The 14,149-nt window shown below is 40.9% G+C and overlaps 2 protein-coding genes across 2 annotated transcripts; one reads left to right on the forward strand and one right to left on the reverse strand.

Annotated features, from left to right (window-relative positions):
• The first annotated feature begins 1,055 nt into the window (after positions 1-1,055).
• Positions 1,056-6,412, forward strand: LOC138630328 (nuclear factor 7, brain-like). The gene is made up of 7 exons (XM_069714589.1): positions 1,056-1,280; positions 3,122-3,217; positions 3,321-3,557; positions 3,639-3,661; positions 3,753-3,871; positions 3,964-4,163; positions 5,870-6,412. Exons 1-7 carry the CDS (start codon positions 1,056-1,058, stop codon positions 6,323-6,325), a joined length of 1,356 nt encoding a protein of 451 aa, XP_069570690.1. The 3' UTR covers positions 6,326-6,412.
• Positions 6,413-7,401: 989 nt separating this feature from the next.
• Positions 7,402-13,569, reverse strand: LOC138630308 (long-chain fatty acid transport protein 1-like). Its single transcript, XM_069714555.1, has 14 exons — positions 13,400-13,569; positions 13,131-13,308; positions 12,879-13,017; positions 12,550-12,805; positions 11,767-11,934; positions 11,119-11,188; positions 10,229-10,320; positions 9,737-9,846; positions 9,405-9,614; positions 9,191-9,317; positions 8,897-9,034; positions 8,112-8,276; positions 7,834-7,980; positions 7,402-7,749 (listed from the first exon to the last, which is right to left on the reverse strand). The coding sequence occupies exons 2-14, from the start codon at positions 13,298-13,300 to the stop codon at positions 7,592-7,594; spliced, it is 1,950 nt and encodes a 649-aa protein (XP_069570656.1). The 5' UTR covers positions 13,301-13,308; positions 13,400-13,569; the 3' UTR covers positions 7,402-7,591.
• Between the last annotated feature and the right edge of the window lie 580 nt (positions 13,570-14,149).

Raw genomic sequence — 14,149 nt, forward strand, 5'->3', positions numbered from 1 at the left:
TTGTCCAAATACGGTCACTTCTGGCTCCAAAAAATGGCCACAGCCAAAATGCAAGACGCGAGGCTCTAACAGGGTCACAAACAAAGCAGGGATGTCACAGCAGGTTGCCACTTGAACCTTACATACGTTGAGGGATTATTGACACTAATAAATTTGCAGGTTTTTATTAAGTTTGTGTGAGTTAATCCACAGAGGTATGTTTACCATGTAACACCTGCTGTGTTACACATGTAATTAATAGACCATGTGACCACATGAATCATCTGTTTAACTTTAGAACATGTGACTCAATAAAATATGAGTCACCTGTCAAACCTGATCTGCTCTAGACGTGCTCAAGATCTGAACGGCTCAAATTATTGAAGGGCAATGAAACTGGATCCATTCAACATATCTCAGGCCTGGCATACACACAGTACATGGAGCATTTAATGAGCAACAAACCTACTTGCAGACATGTCTCACTACTCAGTTAAACCCTTAATCAGAGGGGCTTGATCCTTGTCAAATTAACATAGAATAACTTGAAGATGAATACTACAAGTGTTAATTTGAAAATTGAAAACATCCTGAATTGTAATTGAACACATTACAAAAATTCACACTAAAAATGTCATCAAAACTGAATGACTGCCACACAGCTACACCTCCATGGAGGAAAATGGATAGTAAGTAGTGAAAGTCGTCAAAAAAAAATGACAAGCAAAGGCACAGCAATGAATGTGGCTCTTGGATATGAGAATATATCATAAATCACACTGTCATTAAAGTCGAATTGACACTGCAGGATGATGTATAGCTACATCTGGTGGAGGCATGTTGGCTCAGCTTCAAGCTTCAGATGGAGGTTTTAAACAGATCTACTCTATGCATCTTCCGTTCCTCACAGATACACACTTATAGACTGATCTATGGTAACTGCAACGGTGATACCGAGACGCATGAACACAGTGCACCTCCCCTTCGCTCTTCTCTAGTTCCCATGAAACTCATCTGTCTCGTGCGAACTCACTACTTCAATCTGACACACGGCTGAACGTCCAGAGGCTCCAACCATGAGCTACCAAGCCCCTCCGCACGGACCCCTTCCTGGATCCGAGGCAGAAGGCCTCGTCTGGCTTCCCCCATCACTTGATTCTCCAGAGCGGTGTGGGGAACATGAAGAGAGTCTGTCCATGTTCTGTTTGGATGACCTGGAGCCCTTATGTAAACGATGTGCAGCTGCGAGCCACGCAGGACACAGGGTTTACCTTTCAAATGAGGCTGCAATTGACTGCAAGGTATGAATCAGGTGTTTGTCCACGCAGTTAAGACAACAAAACATTTTAAATGCATGAAAAAAACACATTTCTTTATACCAATAAATAATATATAAATAATATGTCATATTTTCAAGCCAATAAGCAATAGTCAGTATATTATTCAGTATATATTAGTGATTCAATGTAAATGGATTTTATTTTATGATCTATACTCAAATTAATGCTATTTTGTTCTCTAATCTTCTGTGCTTTTACTGTATTTAAAATGTTGCATGCAGGAATTTGACATCTAATCTTAATTGCGTTGTAGGTTTAAATTTAGGTTTAAATCCTCCCTTATGAAACAACCTCTCACTGCGACACCTGTTGTGGGTTTGTTTGTTTGTCAGTCCAGAGCAGTTTATCCTGAAAGACTTACCTTTCTGGATTTGTTTCATTTTAATGTGTTTACCAGCCCAATCACAACTAAAACTATCCAGTATTTTAGCTGAAAATTTGAATTAATGGAGAAAAGTCTGAAAAAATGATCACATTTCTGTGTAAAGGAAAGTGTTTTCCAGACTTATCTTGCCACTAGTAAAAGACCTGAAATAGGCCTGCTTATTCCAGTGAAAGCAGTGAAGCAGCGTCCTGAAGCATCAGCTACAGAGCAGCTGGCAAGAATTTACTATTTTCCTCAAGGACACTTCAGCGGGATAGATAACTGCCAACAAGAGTGCTTGAATGCTGGTGTTCTCGTTTCAGTAGCTCCAATGTCACGAAGCCAAACCAAACAGTAACACAAAGACATCAAATAACAGCAGAGCTCTTAATAGCATAGTCTTACAAGAGCTGAACCCTATTTTTTGCCAAGACTAAAGGGGCCCTCTGATGACTGCACCGTACTTTTTCATTTGCATACTTCCTGTGACCACAGTGAGCAGATATTTAAACAAGGAAGCAGTCAGGCTTTTTTCCTAAATCTCCTGTAAATATTCATTTTCCTTCCCAAACAGATGCCGCCTTGTGTTCATCCAAGATTAGTTGATTCCAGCTGAATTTAGAACGAGTTTTTAAGAAGCATCAAGCTGAAAACTATGCTGGTAAAAATTGTTTCTATCATTGTGTCACATGTGCCTTTAAGTCTCATGAGACGTGAAACTTGAGCTACAGACACGTCAAAAAGGCCAAGAATAATCTGCAGAGCTGGTGGTGTGTGTATTAAGTTTCTGCGAATAATGTTATTGTAAAGGCAAATATGCAACTGGAACACAATGGCCGGAGGTTAAAGACCTATTCAAATGTGTTACTGAGGTAAAAGTGGAAAAGTATAAATACTGTATTAAAAGTTCTACATAAATTTTTTTACTTGAGTAGTGTAAGTATAAGAAGCTGTGTCTTTAAAAGTCACATTTTATAGTTGTAAAATATGCTGAGGTCGAGAATCACAAGTGAAAGTACTCATTGTCCTCATCATTGTTCTATTATCATACATTGTATGACCTGATCTTAATTATTGAGACACAAGTATCATTTCAATGTTGTACCTTGTAAATACAGTGATATTCTTTGAGTTTATCTGTAATAATATATCTTATGCTATACACTCTATGTTAGGTTTAGGGTAGAAAATCTTAACAACTTAAACAACTGTAGCCGTCAGATTTTGCGCAGCTCTCAAAGTTTGCTTTACGCAAATAAACTACGAATACTTCATAATTGTACTTAAGAAACCACTGGAGTTGGTAACATATTAAGCATGTGCAGGATGAGTGACCACAACTTACTGTAGTTGAAAAGCCACTGAATTAAGTGATTGTGATGGTTCCAAAAATACGAATTGAAAGCTCTTTCAAATGAATTCTCCTTTTGGCCACTAGGAGGAGCTTCGAACATCTGTAAACGGATTAAACAAGAAGATGATTCATTTCAAGCAAGTCTCTCAGACCTGTGAACACACATCCAAGTACAACCAGGTGGAGCTGCATCTCTGAAACTAAACTCAAATATAGATTTCCCCCGTTTCTTCCCCTGTCCTCGTGTTTTACGAATCCTTTCCCTCCTTTTTTGTTTTCTGAGGCTTCGGCCAAACTAACAGAGGAGCACATGAAGACGGAATTTGAGAAACTTCACCAGTTTTTGAGAGAGGAGGAAGCAGCCAGGCTACTAGCACTGAGGGAGGAACAGGAAGAGAAGAAGAGAGCGGTCGAAGAAAGGATGGACAGAATCAATCAGGTGATTAAATCTCTGGAGGGAAAAATCCAGCTGATTGAAGAGGAACTCAATGCAGGAGGAAATGGAGTCCAATTTCTACAGGTAACATCAATCAAATGTTACATAATTATTCAGCAAATATGAAAATGTGTGTATTTAAAACCACACACTTTTATTTCACAGGAATACCGAGACAAGATGAACAGGTATGTGGCTTTTCTATAGATTTTCAACAGACCAGCACATGTGCAAAGAAGTGCAAGTTACCCTTTGCCTGTCCATATTTATTCGCTGCAGCACATGGACACGTAACTGGAAGCCAAAGAATATCTGCAGACCTCTAATAGATGTCGCAAAACACCTGGGTAACCTGCGCTATGCCGTGTGGGAGAAGATGAAACACATCGCCGCCTACAGTCAGCATTTCTCTCTATGCATTCATCCACTCTTCATTCACTTCAACTCCGTCCACTCCTTCCGTCTCTCACACCTCCTCTGTATCTCCCAGCTCCTGTGACCCTGGACCCCAGAACAGCTTGCCAGTCACTGAGGGTTTCTCCGAGGCTCGACAGTGCCCAGATCATCCCTGTGGCCTCACAGGGGCCCGAAGAGACTACGGTCCCAGCCAACCCCGAACGTTTCCATCCTTATTCCTGCGTTGTGGCAGCAGAAGGTTTTAGCACAGGAGTTCACTGCTGGGATGTTGAGGTATTTACACAATTTATATACTAAAGATGGACATGTATACATTAAGATAAAAAAAAATTGTTCATACTGGCTTAGAAAATGTTGCATACAGTACGTGTTTGATAGGGTGTGCTTACTTGTTTAAGTTTAAAATATTTATATTTTGGATTGCAAACCTTTGTAGCTCTGAATGGGGAAAGAAATAGGCAGGAAACTTTAAAGCATTTTAAAGACACAATGAAATGTATCTACTTTTAAAATATTTAGGGCCCAAGCACGGATGGTGCGAAAGCCCTATTGTTCTTCAAGTAATTATTATTCCGTGTTATTATTATTCTCCGTAAATCATATTCAAAATCTTGTGAGTGGGCGTGGCCAAATGGCTCGCTAGCGCCCCCTAAACAGATGCCCCGGCGGTTACATTTACCTACATGCACGAAATTCAGTGGACATGTGTATGGCACTGTTAGGTCAACTCAACAGGAAGTCCGCCATTTTGAATTTAGTCGCCATTTTTGCCAATTCACACGTTATACTTGAACGAACTCCTCCTACAGATTTTGTTGGACTGACTTGAAATTTATTCTGTGCACTCTTAACATGTTTGGAATTAAAAGTTATCAAAAGAATTCATTTTCATTGATCGGTGTGCCCGTGGCATGTCATCCAAAATGTGATAAAAAAACAAAATAAGTCATACTATAGCATGTCGTCCAAAAAGTGACCCAAAATGAATTTTTGTATATAGTATATAGTTTATAGTATAGTCAGGGCGATGCAGCTAAGTTGGATGTTTCGCCGTGACAGAGGAAGTTGATGTTTAAGGTCAAACAATGCGCCAAACCTCACGAAACTTTGCACATGCGTCAGGCACCAACTTTTATGAGTTTTTGAAGATGTTAAAGCTGCCAAAAAGAGGCAATTTTTATTTTAAGAAGAATAAGGAACGAGATCGAGAATTTTTTTTAATTGCAAGCGGAAATATGCAGACCTTGCATGCTGCACGCCGGGGAGCCGGCGGCCCCGACCCGCTGGATCCCCGACGTGCAGCCTGCGAGGGCCCACATATCACTGCTTGCAGTTTTAATTTTAAGTTATTATCCAAACTATGAACTGTGCTGTGCTAACATCAGGTTGTCCGTATGTAGCTCATGTACATATTCTCGTAAACACAATGTTTCAAGAACGACTTGAAGGAATTTCTTTAAATTTGTCACAAATGTTCACTTGGACTCAAAGATGAATTGATTCGATTTTGGTGTTCAAAAGTCAAAGGTCACTGTGACCTCACGTCATTTCTATTCATCCGTCCCATTCTTGTGCATGCCATACCCCAGAACTGCCTTGAGAGAATTTCTTAAAATTTGGCACGGACGATCACTTGGTCCAAAGGCTGAAATGATAAGATTGTGATGGTCAAAGGTAAAGACCACCGTGACCTCACGTCATACTATTCTTATGAATGCATGCATTTCTCAAGAAAGCCTTGAGAGAATTAGTAAACTGGAATTTGACAAAGTGGCGGAGGGACACAACCGTGATGCAGTGATTCTTGTATACTATGTTTTGTGTTTGTGTCAGTAATTATCAGCCCATTTATGTTTTATTAACTTTCATGTAGATATTTGTATCAACCATAAAAGTAATCTATCAATATTGATATGCACGGACATAAATTCTCCCACCAGTCTAAATCGCGAAATATTTTTCTCTATTGTTTTCAACAGGTTAGTGACACTAATAATTGGACACTCGGTGTAGCTGCTCGGTCATTGTCTAGAAGGGAAGAGTTTGAGGCCTTTCCAGAGGGCGGACTCTGGTGTATCAGCCTGCGAGACGGAGAGTACCGAGCTCTGACGACTCCCTCTGAGATCCTCCACCTCGACGACTCACGCCACCTTAACAGGGTCCGTGTGAGGTTGGACTGGGATGGAGGCATGCTGGAATTCATGGACACTGACACGAATGCACATCTTTTCACATTCAGACATTGCTTTGCTGAAAAGGTGTACCCATACTTTGAGAGTATATCTGTGGGGGGTAGTCTTGCTTTGTTGGCACAAAATTTGAACATCAGCGTGGGGTCAAATTATGCACCTGTCGAAGACACAGTTATAGCTACGGAGGATCAAGTGGTGAAAAGTGAATCTTCCATTGAAAAAAAAGTATTACCACTGCAATGACAAACAACAACAGCAAAATTGGCAATGGGCATTTGAGTGAAGAGAAGAAATCAGCAGTTGGTTCAGTGAGACAGCAGAGGACAACAAAACCAGCCAAAAAGGAAAAAACGTCAAAGAATAAAACCGGTGTCAAAAAACAGAGCAGTAAGGCCAGATTCAATGTGACCTACCATGTTTCACTGAACAGAGCCTTAAACAACATCAACATTAAATGTGGCAGCCAAAACTCAAACCCAGATAAATCCTGTTGACAATCTGAATCATTAATCTTTTGATAAATAACAGACTGGAGCCAAATTGAATTATATTTCAACATTTAAAAGTAAAAGTTCAAAGGCACAAAAAATAGAAGACACAGATTGCCATATAATTTGACAACTAAAGACTGAATTGAAATGAAATTGGTTATTTTAGGTTTCCTGTGGTGCCACCATGAGGTTCACATTTGTGTTTTTTAATGAAATGTCTTAGTTATGAGATGGGTGGCCATGAGTCAGCTTGAACTGTAACTTTTCATTTAGCAGCAACATCAGGTTAAAATTTTAACTTTTCTTCACAACCAAATACCCGCAAAACTAACAACAGTCCTATCAGTCTAAGATATATTTTGTTTCGTGCTTATTAGCAAAATGTATTATGTTAACACAATAAACTAATGTTGACATTGTCATTGTGAGCATGGTGAGGTTAGCATGCCTTAGCATAGATGTGGTGTCTAGGATTACATTTTTATAAGGAGTCATGTAAAAATATGTGTTTTACTGTGTGCTCATCAGTATTAAAATGCATCTTCTGAAAACAGAGGATAATAACACGAGTTTCACTTAAAATTTAAATGAGTTTTCTATTTATGTTTCTTCTTACATTATTATTTATTTAATTTTATTCTATTCTATTCTATTCTATTCTATTCTATTCTATTCTATTCTATTCTATTCTATTCTATTCTATTCTATTCTATTCTATTGGATGTAAAACACCTACTGTGTCCAAGTGCCAGGCTTACATTGTTTATGGTGTATTTGACCAAATGGAAAAAAAACAGCACAATGTAAGATACTGTGCGATGTAAGATAAATCCCACTAAACTTGAAATATACGAGTTTATTTAATTGCCAAAACAAGGACACTATTGCATTTCCATTCAGCACTTTAAAAGGTGTCCTCAATGACAAGCATCACTGAGTTATTCATTTTGTTTTTCCTTTAAAATATGCACACTGTCCTCACCAACAGTTTATATCTCCTCCACAACCTCCTGTTGCTTCATAGAGAAACCTTCCCCTCGATAATGGATTCATACAGTTCGTCAGTAACGGCTTCATAACATCCAGCACGACTGTTAAGAAAATACATCTTTTCACTCGCGTCTCGTGGCTTGTATCCTTCTCTCTGCAGCCGTGTCTTTTGAATTTTGAAAGTTCCTGAGAACGAAAGTGGGAAAATTAGTTCACGCCTGACTCTAGCTATTGTGTTTTTGCTTGAATGCCCTTCTATTGTTGTCTCACCTGTAGTGTCAACAGATGGCACAAGACGAAGGAACACGGGGCGTGCGTAGGAGGGCAAGGCTTTTTGTACCGCGATCAAGAACGCGCCGAGGTCCAGCTGACCTCCTGCATGAGCTATAGCTGCCATGCCAGCCTTTCCCTCCACACCTGCGCACAGACAGATGGACAGACAGGTGCAGTAATGAATAAAAAATGATGTACGGTAGGTACTCGTTTTGGCCCCAGAGCCTGTGGATTTGTGCGTTTTCTCCATCCTAATTGAATCATTTCATCTGTACCTGGTACAGTAACTCCATAGACGGCTACGTCCGTGTGTTCCAGCAGGCCGCTGAGGACTCCCTCCACCTCTGTGGTGGAAACGTTCTCCCCTCGCCATCGAAATGTGTCGCCGCTGCGGTCCCTGAAATACATGTAGCCGTATTCATCCATCACCAGCATGTCCCCTGGCAGACAGAGAAAGGCAGAAACAATAACAGTCATTATCATGAGGAGGCGATTATAGAGCTGACAAGAAAGATGGTTGAGTCTGCAGTGATCTGGATTTAACAGTACAGTTTTGACAAGGCTCGAAAAATGATGGTGACTCACTATGCTGTCTAGTTTTGCCATAACAGTAGAAGCAGTTTCGTTTTTTGCAGTCATGAACTCAAAAGATTTCTCCTGATGACTTTAGTAATGTGAAACTGCTGTGTCCAAGTGTCCTCAGTGTGTCTGTGGGGTTTTTGTAAATATTGCTGTGGAGTCCTTTTTTAAGGGATAAATAGTGGTATACTCTATTAATCATCTATTAATCATTATTTTTGACACTTACAGGGAGCTGAAGCCTGTCTAATCATGACCTGGACAGACAAACAGTAGTAAACACTGGAAAAGTGCCCATTTTCACAATCCTACAGTGAATCTCTCTCATTTACAACATTGGGCAAGACTGCAATCCAGATTTCTTAAACTGGAATCCTTTGGCCTGTGGCATGAAACATGTTAACACAGAAAAGCTGGAAGTCATACACAGACAGTCCTTCATTATTATTCACACTGATGTTAAAGAATGTATAAAACGTACCTGAGATATAAGCAGAGTCTCCCATCTTGAATACACTGCAAGCTATTTTCTGATTGGTTGAATCCTGATCAGCGTATCCGTCAAATCTCCTGAGCGGATCAGTGTCGTTGATGCGTCCCACTAACATACCTGGCTCCCCTATAGAGACAGAGAGAAAACTTTTAGCATTCTATCAAATTGTGGTTTTATATGCGTGCGTGCGTGCGTGTACGTATGTGTGTGCGTGTGTGTGTGTGTGTGTGTGTGTGTGTGTGCGTGCGTGCGTGCGCGTGTGTGTGTGTGTGTGTGTGTTACCAGGCAGACAGGGTACACAGACTCCCTGTGAATCCCTCAGCAGCTCTCTGTTATCCTGCTGCACCCTGACAAGTCTGATGGGGTAAAAGCTGGGCAGGATGCGGCTACTGAAGCCACACGCCCCCACCTGGATGTGTGAGGATACAACATACACGAGCCATGAAATCCCCCAGCTTTCCAACAAGTTATTCAAGCATCTTGCACGAAAGCACACCTTTCCATCAATGTTGATCAGGCTGCAGTTGCATTCAGTCGCACCGTAAAATTCCCCAACTCGCCGGATTCTAAATCTCTGGACAAACTCTTCCCAGGTGGAGGGACGGAGGCCATTACCAAAGGCAACGCGGACCCGGTGACGATCCTCAGATGGGCGGACAGGCTGGGCCAAGAGATAACGGCAGATCTCGCCTATGTACTGGATTACCTGGATATGCACACATACACGCGCAGAGGCACAATCACACACGAGAAAAGAATGGCTCAAGAGAAGCAGTAGGACATCTGGAACTGACGCTGGACACAGTCATTGTAGCAGCGCGTACTTACGGTGCATTTGTGTTTAACACAGTCGTCCCAGAAGCGACTGGCTGAGAACTTCTTCCTGATCACAATGGTCGAACCAAAAAGCAGACACTGTCCCAGGCCCATGATGGTGCCTGAACACATCAGCATGATGAGTATATCTTTCAGTATACTTGTTAGACTGTTTACCTCACCTACATGTTACCACTAATTTAGGCCAATTGGAGACAATAAAAAAAAATAAAAAAATAGTTATTGCAAATCAGCAATATTTCAAAGGGGGCAAAAGAAAACAGTAAAAGAACAATAGACTATGGCTCTGATCATAACTTGTTGTAATGTCATCCAGTTTGATTGTAATTATAATAATAGCATCATGGAGACATCATTTTAAGGAAGTGGGATAAGGTGGGATGATGACACTTTGTACATTATTCATCTTATCAGACACAAATTTAAAAATGGCAAAAGTCTTGTTGAAGATGGATGAAAACGATGAAAGAGAGCAACACCCACCTGCAGAGTGGTAGAGAGGAAGGCAGTTATAGATGATATCATCACGACGCAAACCAAAGGAATGAAAACCAAAGGCAGCGATGCGAAAATACCTGAGAAGTAAGATGGAATAAACTGACTGACAGATAGTATCACCATTTATCAGCTCATTAGTCAGCACTGATGCTCCTTATTGTGCAACTTCTCCTGAAGTGTACAGTCAGTGTTACTAACTAGGCAGAACTGAGGGAAAAGCTTTGGCTTCTTGTCCGTCAGCATCTAAATGTTGTTACTGTGTTGTTTAAAAATTTGCTTTCAAGAACTTTTTTTTAATGGTCCCATATCAAACACTTTTCTGGTGTTTTATTTGCGGTCTAAATATGCATTAAGGAGATATTTTTATGGTTTTAAGTACCAGAAAAATATCTCAATCCAGTTTTACTTCTCTCTTGAGCTTTGCTCTGGAGCTCCACCAAGAACAGGCTGCTTTGTGTCTGTGGCTTTAAGGTGGGTCAATATCAATGCCCCATTCCTCTGATTGGCTGACTTGTTTCTTGGTTTTCTTTGGTCTTGTAGCTTTCTAGATCTGCAACGGAATGACTGCTCTGGGTTGTTAAGGTTGGACGGTGGTCCACGCTAAGAATGGACACGAGTGTGAGTTTGTGACATCACAAACTTTCTGCGACATCAAATTCAAAAGAAGTCCAAACGACTTTTTCAAACGGCACCGTTGCTGAATACAACCTTCGTGCCTGTCCCCGTGTAATGAGTGTTTTGACACTTTCACAGTATCTATATAGCCCCCGGGCAAGCTTTGTAATGAAAAAAGAAATTGAAATAGAAATCTACGCAATATGGGACCTTTAATTCCTCGTCGTTTTTTCCAGCTCCATCCTTTCAGATAAACTCACCGACTGTGCACCACCACCGCTGCCTTTGGCATTCCTGTTGTACCAGAAGTGTAAATGTAGAGAAGCCTGTCTGCATAGAGAGAGACGAGACATTTCAATCGTGGATGTTCAGAACTCTTTCGTCTTTTCTTTGTCTGACAGCGTTTCACATATTGTGGTATGCACCTGGACTCCTTCAATTTCCTCTCTATATCTGACAGACTGAGCAAGCAAAGACTTGAAGAATATCAACTTAGGAATGTAATGTGACAGCAAAGGTAAAAAAAAAAAATAATACAGACAGGGAAATTAATACGAGAAAAGTTTGTTTACAAACGCACAAACGTATGACCTAATAGCGAATGTTTACAGTGAAATACAGAGAAATTAATTAAAGCCAATAAAAAAAAAATAAACATTGTTTCACAATACAGCTAAATGTTCATGTTTCTTTAAAGGGAATTGATGATTTGTTTGACGATGTGCGTAATCTCCCAAGAAGACCAGCGAGCGTGACTTCTGACAGCTCGCAATTCACTCCGGCAGGCAAAGACTTGCGAAGGACGAGAAGGTGTTGCAATCAAAACTTTGTAAAAAAATGTAACATAACATGATATGGCGACACAATTACACCCATACGCCCAGTGCACAAATACTGCAGAGCCTCACCATTAAATTCTTTCCTGAGTTTGTAGCGTGGCGGGTGTGCGGGCGAACGAGCCAGCAGGGGGTCCAGCTTCTGAACGTGGAGGCTGCAGAGCTTCGCCTCATCTTCCTGCTCTCCGCTCCTGAACAAAACCATGCCGGGCTGCAGCGATCCAATCACTTCTGACACCGCTGAGAGACAATCAAAAGACATGTGTTGGAAATAGAGGGGGCAAACCGGCATGAATTTTCTTTTTATAAACCGAGCGGTAAAAATTGTTCTTTCCATTAGAAATTCAGTTGTATGAAACACCTCTTAATGGCTGCCGGCTCGCTAAATATCAATCAGCAAATATCCCAAGATAGAATATTTTGGTTCTAAAAACAATTTGATTAGAAGATGCAACGTTTTAGTCATGTTTTCAGGAGGAAGTTTTCTTTTTTTTTTTTATCCCAGAATTATTTTGTTGGGAGGTAAAATAACATTTTCTAAAAACACTCTAAAAATATTTTGTGTCAACATTCTTGAATCGTTTTTTAACCTCGTCACAACATTATGCCCTCAATCTTAAAATGCTGTCCGCAGCGAGCTTTTTCAAATTTTCATGAATTGTTATTTTAGAGGACTGTTACAGGCTTTCAAAACACATTTCCAAATATTTTGTGCAACGTTTTGGAATGTTTCCAGAGAATGTTATTCTACCTTTAAGAAAACAAAACATCCTGCTGAAAACATTCCTAGAACATTGCATCATTTCCCGCCGGAGTCTCCGCGATCTGTATCTTTAAAATATGATCTGCTCCCACCTTCACTCATCTCTTTTCCAAACACCATCGCTCTTGCTCCAGACACACCGACACAGTGCAGCAATGGGTGCTGCCGAAGGTTGTGGTTGATGAGTGCAGCCTCAACGCCCACCATAGCCAGACCCAGCCACAGGGCCACCACCAAAGGCTGGCTTTCCAAGTACAAAGCCACTACATCCCCCTCAGCCCAGCCCTGTGCCAGCGCCCAGTGAGCCACTGCATGGCATCGCTCCTGCAGCTCCCGAAAAGTCCAAACCTGGAAGAAAACAAAGTTTGATTCTTTTTGGTGCCGATGCTGCATCTATTTGTAATCCTTGACGAGCCCTCACCTCTCCTGTGGCCTCATATATCAACGCAGGTTTGTCCGGGTGTTGTGTCACTGTCTGGGCAAAGAGGGACGGGATGGTGCTTCTATTTCGCAGATTACGGTACATGGATAACCTCACTCGAAATATAACAACAAGACACCTTTGAGATGGAAAGGAGTGAAAAGTTAAAAACAAGAGGCAGCGTGGAAGATGAGTAAGTGTCAAATGGAAGACAAGGGGGAGAAACAAGCAACAAGCAAACTACTCGCGTACATTAGGTCTCTTTTGATGGTGTGTCGAGCTACATGAATGTTCTTCCAAGATCCCCTCGAGGCTGCGCAGAGTCCCACTCCCATCAACAGGCTGCAGAGCCAGGGGAGCGACAGAAACCACACAGCCCCCAAAACACTGACGCTCAGTATGACACCGCTCATCAGATTCATGATATTATCTGTGGGGATACAAACTGACTTTATACACAAACACAATTATATAAAAAAAAATATAAAAAAAAAATTCTGCCGCAGTGAGAGGAGGCTTACCTGTTAAAGAGTTTTAATTAAGTTCCATCAAGAAAAAAAAGTTAACAGCAGCAGTGAGGGCCTGAAGAGCTCCTTCACAAATCCAAAGAGATGTCAGCTTTACTCTTTAAATTGAGCCACAGCGCCAGGAGCTGCTCAGAAGAGCTGTCAGATGTTTGCAGCGCGGTCGTCAGAGGGGAAAAGCCTGATAAGCGGCAGTACGCAGCAGAGAGAAGCACAGGTTACAACTCATAAGTCCTGCGTCACTGTAGAGCGAGTGTGATTCATTACCCCGGGAGGCAAAATGTCACAGAGTGAATCTGATTTATGACATTTTAAATGTCTGATATCATGGGGAATGGGAATTGTTCATTTCATAAGCATCATTCCTTTACCGTAAGTACAACGGCAAATTACTCAATTTCGAGAAAAAGAACCACATTCACACCGAGAAGAATGATCAAAGTGCTGCAGAATGGCAACTATTATAGGATCGTTATCATTGATTAGTTCACCTGCAAGCAGGATTTTAAAGGCGGGTTGAAGCTCATTTTCAACCATTTAATCTACTGTGTGGAGGTGGTCATATTTTGTGAGTGAAATTTTAATCTGTAATGAAGGATAGATATCAAATAAATGTAAAAAAAAAATTTTTAAAAAATAAATAAAAGTTGAAAAGACTTTTCCTGTTAAAAAGCAGCGTTAAACCATTGCTTTAAATGGGATTAAATAAGTGCCTGTGCGTCTACTCCCGTTATTTACATGTTGCCA

This window comes from Brachyistius frenatus, unplaced genomic scaffold, assembly GCF_029030835.1.
Source record: "Brachyistius frenatus isolate BFR_SWC_R1_liver_20210118 unplaced genomic scaffold, ASM2903083v1 Contig_132, whole genome shotgun sequence".
Lineage (NCBI taxonomy): Eukaryota > Metazoa > Chordata > Actinopteri > Embiotocidae > Brachyistius > Brachyistius frenatus.